This window comes from Salvelinus namaycush, chromosome 1 (genome assembly GCF_016432855.1).
Source record: "Salvelinus namaycush isolate Seneca chromosome 1, SaNama_1.0, whole genome shotgun sequence".
NCBI classification, from domain to species: domain Eukaryota; kingdom Metazoa; phylum Chordata; class Actinopteri; order Salmoniformes; family Salmonidae; genus Salvelinus; species Salvelinus namaycush.
In genome coordinates, this window is record NC_052307.1 from 10,092,726 (window position 1) to 10,108,802 (window position 16,077).

The following is a 16,077-nucleotide window of genomic DNA, read 5'->3' on the forward strand; positions in this document are numbered from 1 at the left end:
ACTCCTTCCCCTACCCTCTCCTGTACTTTCCTCCTCTATACTTGTCCTGTCTCGTTCCCTTCATTCCCCTCTTCTCCTAAATCTTCCCCCTTAGTTTTCACCCCAACTGCTTCCACTGTCACCTGTCTACCTGACAGTCTACTGGTCTTTTCCACTTAGATTGAGCAACAATGAGCAATTGTGCAAAAGACTTGTTGATACAATATGAAACTCACTCAAACGCTGCAGGTGATTCACCCTCTCACACAGTTGCTGAGACTTGCAGAGGGAGAAAGAGAGAATAGAACTGCCATGGGGCATTCTGACTCGGTCGGAACACATCCCAATGTTCTAATCCTGACTAATAATTCCAAGGGTTTTGGACAAACAACAACAATAACCCAGTTCCCATTACTTCTAGGCATCCTAGTCTCTCGTTCTAGTCATGTTTGTTGTTTCAGTTGGTGCTGTAGCTTCTCACAGAACTGTCAGACTGGAAGACAAATGTATTTTCGTATTAAACAAATATAGCACTCTAACATATGGACTGGGAACAACAACATGCACTATATTTAATGAACTAAATTAATCTACAGTGTAGGAGTATTAATATGCCTCACCACAGAGCAGGATCAGGCCAGCTGGAAGTGCCGCAATGTCTATGCATGTTGACAGAGCACTGGTGCCCTTTCCACCACACGAGGGCGCTACACCAGAAATAAGTCTCTCCTAAAAAGCAACTTACAGTATGAATCAGGAGATTGTGAGTTTTGTCCTTTTACCGAGAAGTGAACCACGTCACACAGCTTCCTGGAAGCCACATCTTTTACAAGGTTACAGTAAGAACAAGTATTTTGGGGTGACTGGCCAAACCTATAAAAGCAAACTGGCTCTGTCTGTATATCCTGATTGAGTAAGCATTTATTAATCCAAGCCACCTTCCAGTAACGCTGTATGACACAAGCGTCACGTGGTTTTATAGACCCCACATGGTGATGGAGACACAATGTTGACTAATACATGACAGAGAGATGGGGGGAAACCAGGACTCAGAGAATGGGCTCATCAAACATAAAGAACAGCAGGACTGCAATGTGAATATTACCCAGATGCTTTAATCTGACATTGGACATACCTACTCATTCAAGGGTTTTTCTTTATTTGTATTATTTTCTACATTGTAGAGTAATAGTGAAGACATCAAAACTATGAAATAACAAATATGGAATCATGTAGTAACAAAAAGTGTTAAACAAATCAAAATATATTTTATGTTTGAAATTCTTCAAAGTAGCCACCCTTTGCTTTGCACATTCTTGGCATTCTCTCAACCAGCTTCATGAGGTAGTCACATGCAATGCATTTCAATTAACAGCTGTGCCTTGTAAAAAGTTAATTTGTGGAATTTCTTTCCTTCTCAATTCGTTTGAGCCAATCAGTGTTGTGACAAGGTAGGGGTGACATACAGAAGATAGCCTTATTTGCTAAAAGACCAAGTCCATATTATGCCAAGAACAGCTCAAATAAGCAAACGGAAATGACAGTCCATCATTAATTTAAGACATGAAGGTCAGTCAATGCGGAACATTTCAAAAACTTTGAAAGTTTCTTCAAGTCCAGTTGCAAAAACCATGAAGTGCTATTATGAAACTGGCTTTCATGAGGACTGCCACAGGAAAAAAGACCCAGAGTTACCTCTGCTGCAGAGGATAAATTCATTAGAGTTAACTGCACCTCAGATTGCAGCCCAAATAAATGCTTCACAGAGTTCAAGTAACAGACACATCTCAACATCAACTGTTCAGAGGAGACTGCGTGAATCAGGCCTTCGTGGTCGAATTGCTGCAAAGAAACCACTACTAAAGGGCCAAGAAACAGGAGCAATGGACATTAGACCGGTGGAAATCTGTTCTTTAGTCTGATGAGTCCACATTTTAGATTTTTGGTTCCAACCGCAGTGCCTTTGTGAGATTCAGAGAAGATGAACGGATGATCTCCGCATTTGTGGTTCCCACCGTGAAGGATGGAGGAGGTGGTGTGATGGTGTGGGGGTGCTTTGCTGGTGACACTGTCAGTGATTTATTTAGAATTCAAAGCACACTTAACCAGCATGGCTACCACAGCATTCTGCAGCGATACGCCATCCCATCTGGTTTGAGTTTAGTGGGACTATCATTTGTTTTTCAACAGGACAGACACAAAACACACCTCCAGGCTGTGTAAGGGCTATTTGACCAAGGAGAGTGATGAAGTGCTGCATCAAATGACCTGGCCTCCATAATCACCTGACCTCGACCCAATTGAGATGGTTTCGGATGAGTTGGACCACAGAGGGAAGGAAAAGCAGCCAACAAATGCTCAGCATATGTGGGAACTCCTTCAAGACTGTTGGAAAAGCATTCCAGGTGAAGCTGGTTGAGAGAATGCCAAGATTGCCTTGATGATAGCTTTGCACAAAGGGTGGCTACTTTGAAGAATCTCAAATATATAATATATTTGGATTTGTTAAACACTTTTTTGGTTACTACATGATCCCATGTTATTTCATAGTTTTGATGTCTTCACTATTATTCTACAATGTAGAAAATAGCAAAAATAAAGAAAAACCCTGGAATGAGTAGCTGTGTCAACTTTTGTCTGGTACACACACACACACACACACACACATATATATATATATATATAAATCAATCTTGAACAGGATTAGGCCTGCTCAAGATTGCATCCATCTATTTTGGATGCAATTTGAATGGAATTGATGTTGAGAGCGCTCAACTGTGCACTGATCTAAAGCCACAATATTCCAGTAATTGGCTGTTTTACAACTCTGCAGCTGCAATTTAAAAAATGCAACATTATAATAAAAAAATATGGTGACCCCCGATAGCCAGATGGAGATGGGTAAATGAGACGCGCATTCAGTCCTAATATTACTGTAACATAGGCTTTGCTGCAGCAAATATAGGCCTACCTGTCACAAGAAAAAAAGTTCCCATGATGAGATAATACATGGATTGTGAACTGCGCTCCATTTGGAGATACGCTGTCTGTCCCCACCCTGAGCGCTGATGATTGATCATGCAGATAGCAGAGTAGGCCGTGGTCTGTAGAGAAACCAGACATCACATATCATTTAACGTCATTCTGTTCATAGAAATAATGTATTGTAATTTACAGTTCTCTCGCACTTATTTATCCCGGGAAAAGGGAGTGGGTTTGGGCGGTAAATCTCGGTAACCCATTCTATTCAACGCTAACACATACTTGACCTATTACGTAATAAAGACACACACACACTATGGTATATCTGAGACTGGGGTCACAGAGGTTCCTAGGCCAAATACTTTAACAGAGTAAAACATTCAATAAAAAAAAGGAACAAAAAAAATGTGCTCCATTTCAGGGATGCATCTGGATTTGACCGGTTGACACCTTTATATGTAAACTAGTAACAACGGGGTCTGGCTATAGGCTGAATGGATGACACCTTTATATGTAAACTAGTAACAACGGGGTCTGGCTATAGGCTGAATGGATGACACCTTTATATGTAAACTAGTAACAACGGGGTCTGGCTATAGGCTGAATGGATGACACCTTTATATGTAAACTAGTAACAACGGGGTCTGGCTATAGGCTGAATGGATGACCCATAAACTTCTCTGCAGTGGAAATGTTAAATAAATACTATTTTACAGCAAGCAGACAGAGCACCCAGCATCTGGACAGTTTACACACACACACACACACACACACACACACACACACACACACACACACACACACACACCTCATCCTCCTCTTCCTCCCTGTAGGGACCATTATTTTCTCTGTTTCCTGTGAGGCACTGTCACCACTTGGTGAGTGTTTATGCTGTGCCCGTCGGTGGCCCATCTCCCATCTCGGTGGCAATGTTGTGGTGACCCCTACCCCCTTGCCTTCCTGCCACCAGCCTGGACATTGGCCTGGCCCGCCACTGGACCATACAAACCCATGCGGTAGGACGTTTAACAATGAAAGGTAAACTACTGTGTGTAAATAGAGAGCATGTGTGTGTATTTATGTTTGTATGTGAGAGAGACTGAGATAAGTATTGTGTTTGTTTGTATGTGCATAATGCACATGCTGGTGCTGGTTTGATGCATATATGTGTGTGTGTGTGTGTATATAATGCACGTGCTGGTGCGATGCGTGTGTGTATGTGTGTGTCTTACCAAGTGTGACAACATCACTATTCATTCCCTCGTTCCTGGTCAGGCCAGTTCCACCCTTCCTACACTAGCAACACCAACTCTCTGTATTGTCTTGACAACAGTTACTATAGGAGGGTGTTTATCCATTATTCATTGTTAGAGAAACAGTGAAGAGAAGAAACAGAGTAACATTCCACAATGGTACCAACACAGGATGTAGGAGATAGAGAAAACACTTAACTCTCATATTAATCATGCCACTCCTGAATACTATCAAATGCTGCAGCTGCAATGAGGTCACTAACTGGATGACTGTACGACCAACAGACAAAATGGCAGCTTAGGGCAGGGCAAGGCAGGGGTGTGAGTGGTGTTGTACCGTACCTTGAAAAAGGTCTTGATAGCGGGCACATGGCTGGCACATTCTGTCCTGCGGTTCTCATCCACGTTTGGCCCGACCTGGAGACCCACACACACAATACATAATTAGTCTGAGGGAGCCAGAGAGAGGCTCATTATCAGAAAGTCTGGCTTCAGTCTTCTGTCATTAGGTACTGCATGCACACCCTTGTGGAATCATTTCCCCAATGTTATAGAGAGAGGCTACCATTATTAGCATGTTACATATCATATACAATATAATGAAGTTTAATATAATAATATGTTTCACAAGTTTCTGATTTGTGTGTGTGTTTGTGTAGGTGCCTGACTGGCTACAGATGCAACCTCTGACCCCCACCACAACATTCCACAAGGTCGCCATAGATACGGGACCAGTGAAGCACATTGGGAACATTCTAAGCATCTGCTGCCCTGCTTGTGTGCGTGTGTGCGCATCAGTCAAAATAATTGGTATCAGTAAAAAGCTAGGCCTGGCGTCCGGTGTCCGCAATTTAGCTGACACATCGCACACGTTGACCCCCAGACCAAGGGACCAATCGAAACACATCCAACAGTGGCATGAGCCAATGGGAACCAAAGCTTGCCCCTAACCTCTGATACAGAGTCAAATATTTTTTCCATCCTTCTAATGGTTAAGGATAGGATTGAGGGTAGGGAATCTGATCCTAGAGCTGTGGTTATGGGACACTTCTACTTCAAGCACCTGAGACACGGCAACAGGTAAATAGAGTTAATATATGGTACCACGTCCATTCAGACGGCCATGTTGTAGTGGACGACACTCACCCAGCAGATCATGGCGACGCGAGGGCCTCCCACCTCGGCTGAGCCCACCCTGCAGAGCCCATACTGAGGTCTGGCTATGAGGAACTTCTCTGACAGCTCCACCACTCCACCCGCTGTAGGAGAGACAAGAGAGAGTGGGGCGGGATTGAGATAGAGAGAAAATTAGAGAGAGAGAGAGAGACAGACCGAGAGATTAATAAACACCACCAACTTATCATCTATCATTTTGGAAAACTCAAGTTAAAAAAAGGTGACAAGTTCAAATCGTCCAGTAAGCTTTACCTCCAGAGTCGGCCAGTTTGAGGTTGTTAGTGGCCCCATCGTAGGTGAACAGAGCCCTGTGGGGAAAAAGAGAGACAGCCTAGTGACAGGAGCACAAATACACTGCATCATCACAACCATGGACCCAGAGATTCAGGCCAGGGTTCAGTTGACATATAAAAGTTATTTCCAATGGAGCAGACATCTGCAGCGTTTACTTTGATTGTGATCTCGGTGACCAAGGTAACATTGCCTTTAAATGGTGCATAACCGAAAAAGGCCGATGGGATGAATGGCGCCGGAGGGGATGGCTGCCGTTTAACAGGCTCCTAACCGATTGTGCTATTTTGTGTGTTTTTTCCGCATTGTTTGTAACTTATTTTGTACATAATGTTGATCCTACTGTCTCTTATGACCGAAAAGAGCTTCTGAACAGCGATTACTCACCTCGAACTAGACAAAGATTTTTTTCTTTAATGAGTCAGACGCAAAGGATATAATGTTGCTCCCAGACAAGGCCCAAAGCCCTGTCATTCACATGAAGAAAATAAGGAAATACAGGGGGCGGAGATCAGGGTGCCTTCTGAGAATTTGTTGGAGAGTGGGTAACCTGCCTCTACCATTCGTTCTATTAGCCAATGTCCAATCACTGGAGAATAAACTGGATGAGATCCATTCGAGACCATCCTACCAACGGGACATTAAAAACTGTAATATTTTATGTTTCACCGAGTCGTGGCTGAATGATGACACTGATAATATACAGTTGGCTTGGTTTTCCATGCATAGGCAGGACAGAACAGTTACATCCAGTAAGACGAGGGGTGAGGATGTGTGTCTATTTTTCAATAACAGCTGGTGTCTAATATTAAGCTAGTCTCGAGGTATTTTTCGCCTGAGGTAGAGTACCTCATGATAAGCTGTAGACCACACTATCAACTAATAGAGTTTATCTATATTTTTCGTAGCCGTCTTATTTAACACCATAAGCCGACACTAAGACCGCACTCAACGAGCTGTATAAGGCCATAAGCAAACAAGAAAATTCTCATCAAGAAGCGGCACTCCTAGTGGCCGGGGACTTTAATGCAGGGAAACTTAAATCCGTTTTACCTAATTTCTACCAGCATGTCACATGTGCAACCAGAGGGAAAAAAAACTCCAGACCACCTTTACGCCACACACAGAGATGCGTATAAAGCTCTCCCTCCATTTGGAAAATCTGACCATAATTCTATCCTCCGGACTCCTGCTTACAAGCAAAAACTAAAGCAGGAAGTACCAGTGACTCTCTCAATACGGAAGTGGTCAGATGACGCAGATGCTACGCTACAGGACTGTTTTGCTAGCACAGACTGGAATATGTTACAGGATTTATCCAATGGCATTGAGCAGTACACCACCTCAGTCACCGGCTTCATCAATAAGTGCATCGACAACGTCGTCCCCACAGTACATATCCCAACCAGAAGCCACGGACAGCTACCACTGAGCTAAAGGCTAGAGCTGCCGCTTTCAAGAAGCGGGACACTAATCCATATGCTTATAAGAAATCCCGCTATGCCTTCAGACAAACCATCAAACAGGCAAAGCTTCAATACAGGACTAAGATTGAATCCTACTACACCGGCTTTGACACTTGTCGGATGTGGTGCTCTCATCCATGCTTCAGTGTTGCTTGCCTTGAAGCGAGCATAAAAAGCATTTAGCCTGTCCAGTAGGCCTGAGTCAATGGGCAGCTTGCGGCTGGGTTTCCCTTCGTAGTCCGTAATAGTTTGCAAGCCCTGCCACATCCGACGAGCATCAGAGCCGGTGTAGTAGGATTCAATCTTAGTCCTGTATTGACGCTTTGCCTGTTTGATGGTTCGTATAGCGGGATTTCTTATAAGCATCCGGATTAGTGTCCCGCTATAAAAGCCTGGTTTAATGTTGACTGTTTCTCTTAGTAGGATCTTTGATCTTCTCATTCCAAAGAGTGTAGGAAGTTCCTAAAATTATATAAAGTTGGTGTTTAATCTGTCTAAATAGACGAATGACATGTCCTCTAGCCCATAACTAAATAAAATACAGACAGCTGGGCAGACCACGTGTTAAGTCAACACTACACACACACACACACACACACTTGGACGTGTTTGGCATTTGTTGCGCATAGTTTGGCTAAACTCTAACTTGCATCCCCACAGAGTAATGCATGTCCAAAATGTGCCAGCAGATGAGTTCTGTTTAACCATGACTCTCTACTTTCCTCTCATTCCTTCCCTCTCCCTTTCTTCCTGTCCATCATGCTTGTTAGCGAGCGGCCCAGCGTAAGACAGTGAGGCAGTTGTTACACAATATCTGAACAATAACACACAGTGACATTGTTTTTCCAGGGCGAATCCCTCACTCTCACCTGAAACCCAGGGTTTCTGATTGACACGAGAAAGACAGCAGTAGGGCAGGTTACGACTCAATCTCACCTCAGGTCACAGGTGACATTCTACTGTATAGGACCACTGACAATGTGGGGGGGTGGGGGTCAGGACCAGGACAGGAGGGAGGAAATCTGTCTATGCTGGAGCTCCTAGGCCAGCTGGTGGGTGTGTCCCTGACATCTGGACCAGCGGAGGAGAGCCCAGGGGGAAAGAGCACCAGGCCAAAGGTGAGAGATCTACCTCTGTGTGTGTGTATATATATGTGTGTGTGTGTGTGTGTGTGTGTGTGTACATGTGTGTGTGTGTGTGGAACCCTTTGCCCTATAAGTAAAATGGCTGGAACTATTCACCTCACTTTCAAACAGGTGAAACAGAGCAGAAACAGGTTTACTGTTGAGATAGAGAGAGATTTGCAGGCACTGACTCAGAGTTTGGAGTGGGCTCCTGTATGGAGTCAGTGGGTGTGTAGTGTAGAGCATGGTAGTACAGGTAACATATAATATCACTTAATTGTTTCAAGGCTGTCCCATTGAGACTGATTGAGGCTTGTCAAACCTTCAGTATCAGCACGTTCACAAATGAGATGTTAAACGATACAAATCACACATTTGAATTTGAACCACATTTGAAGGACAACAAAAAGTTTGTTTTGCAAATATAAATCTCCTGGCACATACAGTAAAGGACAGAGAAGTAAGACCTCTAGAACAGTGATATTCAAACTTTTTCAGCAGGGACCCCATTTTGTCGGCAGAAGTTCTGGGGACCCCATTTTTTTCACCAGAAATTCTGTCGAAATCCAATGACACAACCTTAAAAATAGGTAAATTAAGATTTTTACATAAAGAAATAACCTTAAATGCATTACATTTTTATCTCTCTTATTAAAGAGAACCAATAAATACATTTAGACAAAATTGTCTTTCTCAAATTCTATTTCTCAAAAATGTATTGTCCCATAGAATAATCTGTGATCTTCATTTTTGGATCCCCCTTCTAAAATATATTTAAAAAAAATAATAATTTGGTGACCCCACTGCAATTCCACCGCTACTCTGACTTTGAATACCACTGCTCTAGAAAGACCGAATAGAAGAACAATGAAGAGGTCCCTGACGAGGTCCCTGTGGTCACAGTTTATTCTAACAGCGCTATACAGTAGCCCACAGACACTGAGTACATTGATTGATCCCTACACCTCATCTCTATACAGACCTCAGCAGACTGACTGACTGGGTCTGATTTAGTATGTTATTGTGACTATTGTCCTCTGAGGGACAAATTAATAGCAAGAGTTAAGACAGTGTGCGTGTGTGTGTGATGAGGACACAATAATGTCCCTGTTGTTCCCCCCTAGTGTTAGCAGTGCGCTGGCTCGGCGTGTCACGAGGCAGACTTGCACAGCTTTCTCTGGGTAGTGGGTTGCGGTGGGGGGGGGCTTAGATTCAGCTCATCTCTAACAAGAACAACCACCATGAAAGCAAGCGCCCATCCACTTTGTCTGTCTGACTCAACCTTGTGTCTGTGTACGTGACCAATAAAGTTTGGTCCGTCTGTCCCTCCGTCCGTCTTGTCTGTTTCCCTCTTGAGTTTCATGTGAATAACATTGGTGGAAAACATGCCCCTGGTTTCTCCTCTCTGATTAGTACTACAGGCATTCCAAAAGGTCAGAGGTCACCGTCTAACAGGGGCCGGTTCAAAAGGTCATAAAGGCACTGAAAGAGTTATGATTACATTCTCAACCCACTGGGAGTTGACTGGCTGTGAGGGTCCACAGCTTTGTTAAGATCTGTAGGATGGAGTCAGGCTCTGACATAGACGCAAATTCTGTTCACAGACATGCTGCCCAGATCAAAAGGCCACGACTGAATAAACAGATTTAAAGATAAAAACAATGTGGAATGGGCCCCCCGAGTGGTGCAGTGGTCTAAGGCACTGCATCGCAGTGCTAGCTGTGCCACTAGAGATCCTGGTTCGAGTCCAGGTTCTGTCGCAACCGGCCACGACCGGGAGACCCATGGGGTGGCGCACAATTGGCCAAGCGTTGTCCGGGTTAGGGGAGGGTTTGGCTGGTAAGGATGTTCTTGTCCCATCGCGCACTAGCGTCTCCTGTGGCGGCCCGGGCACAGTGCACGCTGACATAGTCGCCAGGTGTATGGTGTTTCCTCCAACACATTGGTGCAGGTGGCTTCCGGGCTAAGTGGGCATTGTGTCAAGAAGCAGAGCGACTCGGCTGGGTTGTGTTTTGGAGGACGCACGGCTCTCGTACAGGAGTTGCAGCAATGGAACAAGACTGTAACTACTAATTGGATACCATGAAATTAGAGAAAAAGGGGTAAAAAACAATAAGTGGAATAATTGTACTTTTCATTGATATGGTGTGGCTATGATGCTACGTCAATTTATTTTTATTTAACTAGGCAAGCCAATTAAGAGCAAATTCTTATTTACAATGACGACCTACACCGGCCAAACCCGGACGACGCTGGCATTACATAGATAGATGGTACGGCAACTGCACCACCCGCAACCGTAGGGCTCTCCAGAGGGTGGTGTGGTCTGCACAACGCATCACCGGGGGCAAACTACCTGCCCTCCAGGACACCTACACCACCCGATGTCACAGGAAGGCCAAAAAGATCATCAAGGACATCAACCACCCGAGCCACGGCCTGTTCACCCCGCTATCATCCAGAAGGCGAGGTCAGTACAGGTGCATCAAAGCTGGGACCGAGAAACTGAAAATAAGCTTCTATCTCAAGGCCATCAGACTGTTAAATAGCCATCCCTAGCCGCAACCCTGCACCTTAGAGGCTGCTGCCCTATATACATAGACTTGGGATCACTGGCCACTAACAATGGAACACTAGTCACTTTAACAATGTTTAAATAATGTTTACATACTGCTTTACTCATCTGATATGTATATAATGTATTCTATCATATTTTAGTAAATGCCACTAACATTGCTCAATCTAATATTTATATATTTCTTAATTCCATTCCTTTACTTTTAGATTTGTGTGTATTATTGTGAATTGTTTTTAGATACTACTGCACTGTTAGATACTACTGCACTGTTGGAGCTAGGAACACAAGCATTTTGCTACACTCGCAATAACATCTGCTAAATATGTGTATGTGACCAATAAAATTTGATTTGAACAGTACAGAAACTACATGCTAACCTATGCTACACCGCTAAACAAAAATGTTTTACTGGGACAGGGGAGAAGTAGCTCAGAGTGTAATAGTGTCTGCTGGGCAGTGGAGGCTCCTCAGATGAGAACGGAGAGGACCATCCTCCTCAGTGAATTTCATAAAAATTTGCTATGTTAACTAGCTGGCTATGACTATCCAACACAACACTGGAACTCTTCCAAGTCAAGGTAAGCTTTTGGTTTTATTAATTTATTGCCACTGGGGACCGCCGGTGTAACGTTACTGCATGATTGTAGCGGATTTACTAACGCATTAGTTTTATTAGCTATTTTGACTAGGATGTTACCATTCACCCAGTTCAATGTAACATCAATAGGTTTAGGCTACTACATGATACTCGAGAGAAAAATTTGAGATGATAGACAGTAACACATTCAATACCGCCTTGCACACTCTTGCCTGCATCTAGCTGATCTAGGGTGTAATCATTAGTCCAACAGTTGCAAACAAGAGTTTCTATTGGACAAATTCAGGTATTTTTTATCCCTGTTTCATTTGCTTCCGTTTAAGAAACGTTTTTCAACAGAATCGGTGGAATGAATACACGCCTGATCGCGCAAAAACACAGTTCACTTTCATAGCAGCCACGTTGTATTCGTTCTAGCCTCTATGCACTCTCCTCCTCTCACCTTTTCCCTTCATTTGTGGACTTCAATGAACAACAGATCAGCTGTATGTGACCAGGCAAAAAAAAACTTTCCAAGCCAAACCATGTCATAACCACTACACACATCGTTGTCCCCATTTTAGCCAAATATGGGGACAAATATGAATGACAGTCATCCAATATGCTGTAATAGAAATAAGGCCATGCTCATGAAAAAGAACCGGCCTCCCTCATCATAAACGGCACTGACCGCCACTGCTGCTGGGATAGCTAATAGGATCCAGAGCAAGCCAGCTCCCTCCTCCCTCCCTCCCACTCTTCACACATGTGGGTTTCCTGCATGCACAAGCTGATGAGAATAACAGACCAAACCCAGTACTGAAGCAGCCAACCTCTATCCCAGCCATGTATGAGCTCAGACAGAGAGAGGGAAGAAGAGAGAATAGAGGGGTCAAAGAAAATGGGGATGTGGGGGGGAGGAGGAGGAAGAAGGAGTGGGAGGGGGAGAGAAAGTGAGGATGGGGAGAACAAAAGAGAAGGACAAAGGGGAGGAAAGGAAGAGAGGAGAGAAAACAACATTGTCATAGCTGGGAAAATGTACAAGTATTTTTGTGGAAGCAATTAACAATGAGAATGAAATCTGTACATCATTATTGGAGCCAACAAAGCTAACCTCATCACAGTCATAAACAAACAAGGAGATAACTGAGCATGCACATAGTCTTGCACACACGTGAACGGACACACAGCGGTAGAGAGAGAGCCAGTAACAACGGCAGTAGAGACTGTCGTACCTCCAACACGCTCGACCATTTCAAAGATGAACATGGCATTTGCAGATGGTGCAGTACAGAGGAAAGGGCTCTGATCTTAATTATTCAGGCATTTACCATTCCCTAGTCCTTCTCACCCATTTTAATGTGTGTGTGTGTGTGTGTGTGTGTGTGCGGAAATACTCGAACACACCACACTGTTCAGAACTCTAAGAGCCAGACTTGGATCACAATATGCCCTGTATTATGGTCTTCAGCTAGTCAGGCCATTCCATAAGGTTTCTGTACGGTTTTGTAAGGTTTCCAAAGTTCACGTTTATACCTTTAACTTGAATGATGAGAACAGCAACTCAATGTCCTCAAAAATATTGATATTGTACAACATTCTTTTCATTACCCCTTGTCACGCCTCTCTACCCCCCCTACACACAATGGCAATATGTTTCATCTCTTCCTCTTTCCAGCTCTATACCTCTCCTACAAACAATAGTAAGATTTATAAGGTGTGGAGTGTCAACAACCCCTGCATTGAATTCAGTGGAGTGTTGAGAGATTTGTGGAGAGCCCACTCTCCTAACACAATACAACTTCCTGTAGATACACAGATAGTGGGGGCCAGATGGGATGTATCCGGAGGTTTCATGCTAAGATATACAGCTTACACTAGAACTCTCCATGGGATGTCTAGGGGAACTATCTTGTTTTGATGGCATATCTGTGCTCTGGGTATGACAGAAAATCAGTCAACAGCTCTCCCTCCTGTTTCAAACTATATCTCTATGGTGATAACTATGGAGAGAGAATCAGAGGTTGTGTTGGGCCCTCCTAATATGTTTTTCTCTTCTCCACTTCTAACTCATCTCTTCTTCTTTTTTCCAGTTTTTCATCATTCCTCCTATAACCCCTCCCCAATGTTATTTTTCTCTTTCCTTCCCCATTCCTAATCTCCCTCCCGTCTCTTGTCTCTTTCGGAGTTGTGACCTGGGCTCAGACTGCTATTTATAGCCATTAGCAAGTCAGTCAGTCTGTGTGTCTGACACAGTGTTGGAGTGGAATGAAGAACACAGATGTCGCTCAGCGCAGCGTTCATGTCCTCTATCCAAACATGGACAAAACAGCCAGACCAGCCTTGGTGCTGCTGCCTGTGAAATACAGTACGTGAAGGGGGAAAAGTGTATGTGCTGCTCCAGCACAGTGACCCTGTCGCTCGATGCCTTCCTCCATCTGTGGCTGTACATTATACAGTGCTGGTGGTAGCTACGGGCTGCTACTGTTTCTCCTCAGTCTGAGGTGATGGGGCATCAGAATAAACATCCTGACTTACTGTACCTGATGTGGTGGAAAGTTCTAGACAAACCCATTCCTGTGTGTGGCGCAGACAAAATACGTTTTGAAGACTTAAGCATTCCATTCTGGGAGGTGTAGAAAGGTATGTGTCCGTGCGGATATGCGATTTTTCCCAAGGTGTTTCCTGTCAACATAACAACCAAGCCCTTGTCCAATAGGGTTCCCACACTGACCAAAGACCATCAAAACAAAAAGGTATTTCGCTTCGGAAAGCGCTGATAGGTGAACGTCAGGACAGGGAATTTAGACTGGTGTTCATATGAAAACCTCTCTGCGCTCATTAAAACCCAATGGGGGACTTGACCTGATCTTAGAGAGTTGGAGAGACAGATGGAAGAGGTAGAGAGCCCATAGTGGAGTACAGTTAGCCAGGTACACTACAGACAGTCAGACATCCCCTCACAGAGCCAGCAGCCATCCACATAATGACAGATAGTCAGTGGGGGGGGATGAATGAAGAGGTACATACAGGGGGACAGACAGGGGCTAGAGGAGCTCATACAATGTAATCAGGAGCGGAGCAAGCCAAACACTCCCAGGCCAACACAATGCAATATCCCCTTTACTGTCGTCTCAGCTGCTGGTTAGCATGTAGCATGCTATCTAACCACTACAGAGTGGAGGTGGTAGACCAGGGAGGTCACTGTAGTTATCGGGAACATAATAATAAAAGGAAGGTGCCATGTCCAGTGATGTCTGAGAATATCTCCCTGTTAGTAATATACATGTAACTGGCGGAATAAAGGAAACACCAACACAAAGTGTCTTAATAGGGCGTTGGGCCACCACGAGCCAGAACAGCTTCAATCAAATCAACTTTGATTTATCACATACACATGGTTAGCCTGGCATATATTCTACAAGTGTCTAGAACTCTATTGGAGGGATGAGACACCATTCTTCCACAAGAAATTCCATAATTTGGTGTTTTGTTGATGGAGGTTGAAAACGCTGTCTCAGGCGCCGCTCCAGAATCTCCCATAAGTGTTCAATTGTGTTGAGATCTGGTGACTGAGACACACTTTACACTCCCTATGCCCCTTTGAGACCTCTCTTTAAAAGTCACTGAGATCTCTTCTAGCCATGGTAGACAAAATAATTTAACACGACTCTAAGTGTGATGTTAATTAATTAATGAGCCACACCTGTGTGGAAGCACCTGCTTTCAGTATACTTTGTATCCTTAGTTTACTGAAGTGTTTCCTTTATTTTGGCACTTACCTGTACATTGCTTCATACAATAATTTACTGTGTTTTAATTGACTGCGTGAATCCAAAGAGGAATGTTGATTCACCAGACCTAAGTTCACCCAACCTGTAAGTGTATAATATGCATTGAAAAGTGTTTTATTTTTCTTGTCCTGGAGGAAATTGTGCTGCTTGGTCATATAGGTTTCACTATGGAGCCACTCCGACAGTTGGCACAGACCTTCCCTGTGGGCATGTTACTGCCTGGCACAGACCTACCCTGCACTGTGGGCATGTTACTGCCTGGCACAGACCTACCCTGCACTGTGGGCATGTTACTGCCTGGCACAGACCTACCCTGCACTGCAGGCATGTTACTGCCTGGCACAGACCTACCCTGCACTGCGGGCATGTTACTGCCTGGCACAGACCTACCCTGCACTGCAGGCATGTTACTGCCTGGCACAGACCTGCCCTGCACTGCGGGCATGTTACTGCCTGGCACAGACCTGCCCTGCCCTGCAGGCATGTTACTGCCTGGCACAGACCTGCCCTGCCCTGCAGGCATGTTACTGCCTGGCACAGACCTGCCCTGCACTGCGGGCATGTTACTGCCTGGCACAGACCTGCCCTGCCCTGCAGGCATGTTACTGCCTGGCACAGACCTGCCCTGCACTGCGGGCATGTTACTGCCTGGCACAGACCTGCCCTGCCCTGCAGGCATGTTACTGCCTGGCACAGACCTGCCCTGCACTGCGGGCATGTTACTGCCTGGCACAGACCTGCCCTGCACTGCGGGCATGTTACTGCCTGGCACAGACCTGCCCTGCAGACATGTTACTGCCTGGCACAGACCTGCCCTGCACTGCGGACATGTTACTGCCTGGCACAGACCTGCCCTG

General features: G+C 44.7%; 1 protein-coding gene across 1 annotated transcript in view; it reads right to left on the bottom strand.

The window, feature by feature from the left end:
- The window catches only part of si:dkey-40c11.2 (drebrin-like protein A), a 50,155-nt gene that overhangs the window by 12,592 nt on the left and 21,486 nt on the right, over positions 1–16,077 (bottom strand). Inside the window, exons 2-4 of the mRNA XM_039000948.1 lie at positions 5,643–5,698; positions 5,361–5,473; positions 4,557–4,631 (exon numbers count right to left, since the gene is read on the bottom strand). Of these exons, the coding sequence (XP_038856876.1) occupies positions 4,557–4,631; positions 5,361–5,473; positions 5,643–5,698 (244 nt within the window). The remainder of the gene's footprint in view (positions 1–4,556; positions 4,632–5,360; positions 5,474–5,642; positions 5,699–16,077) is intronic.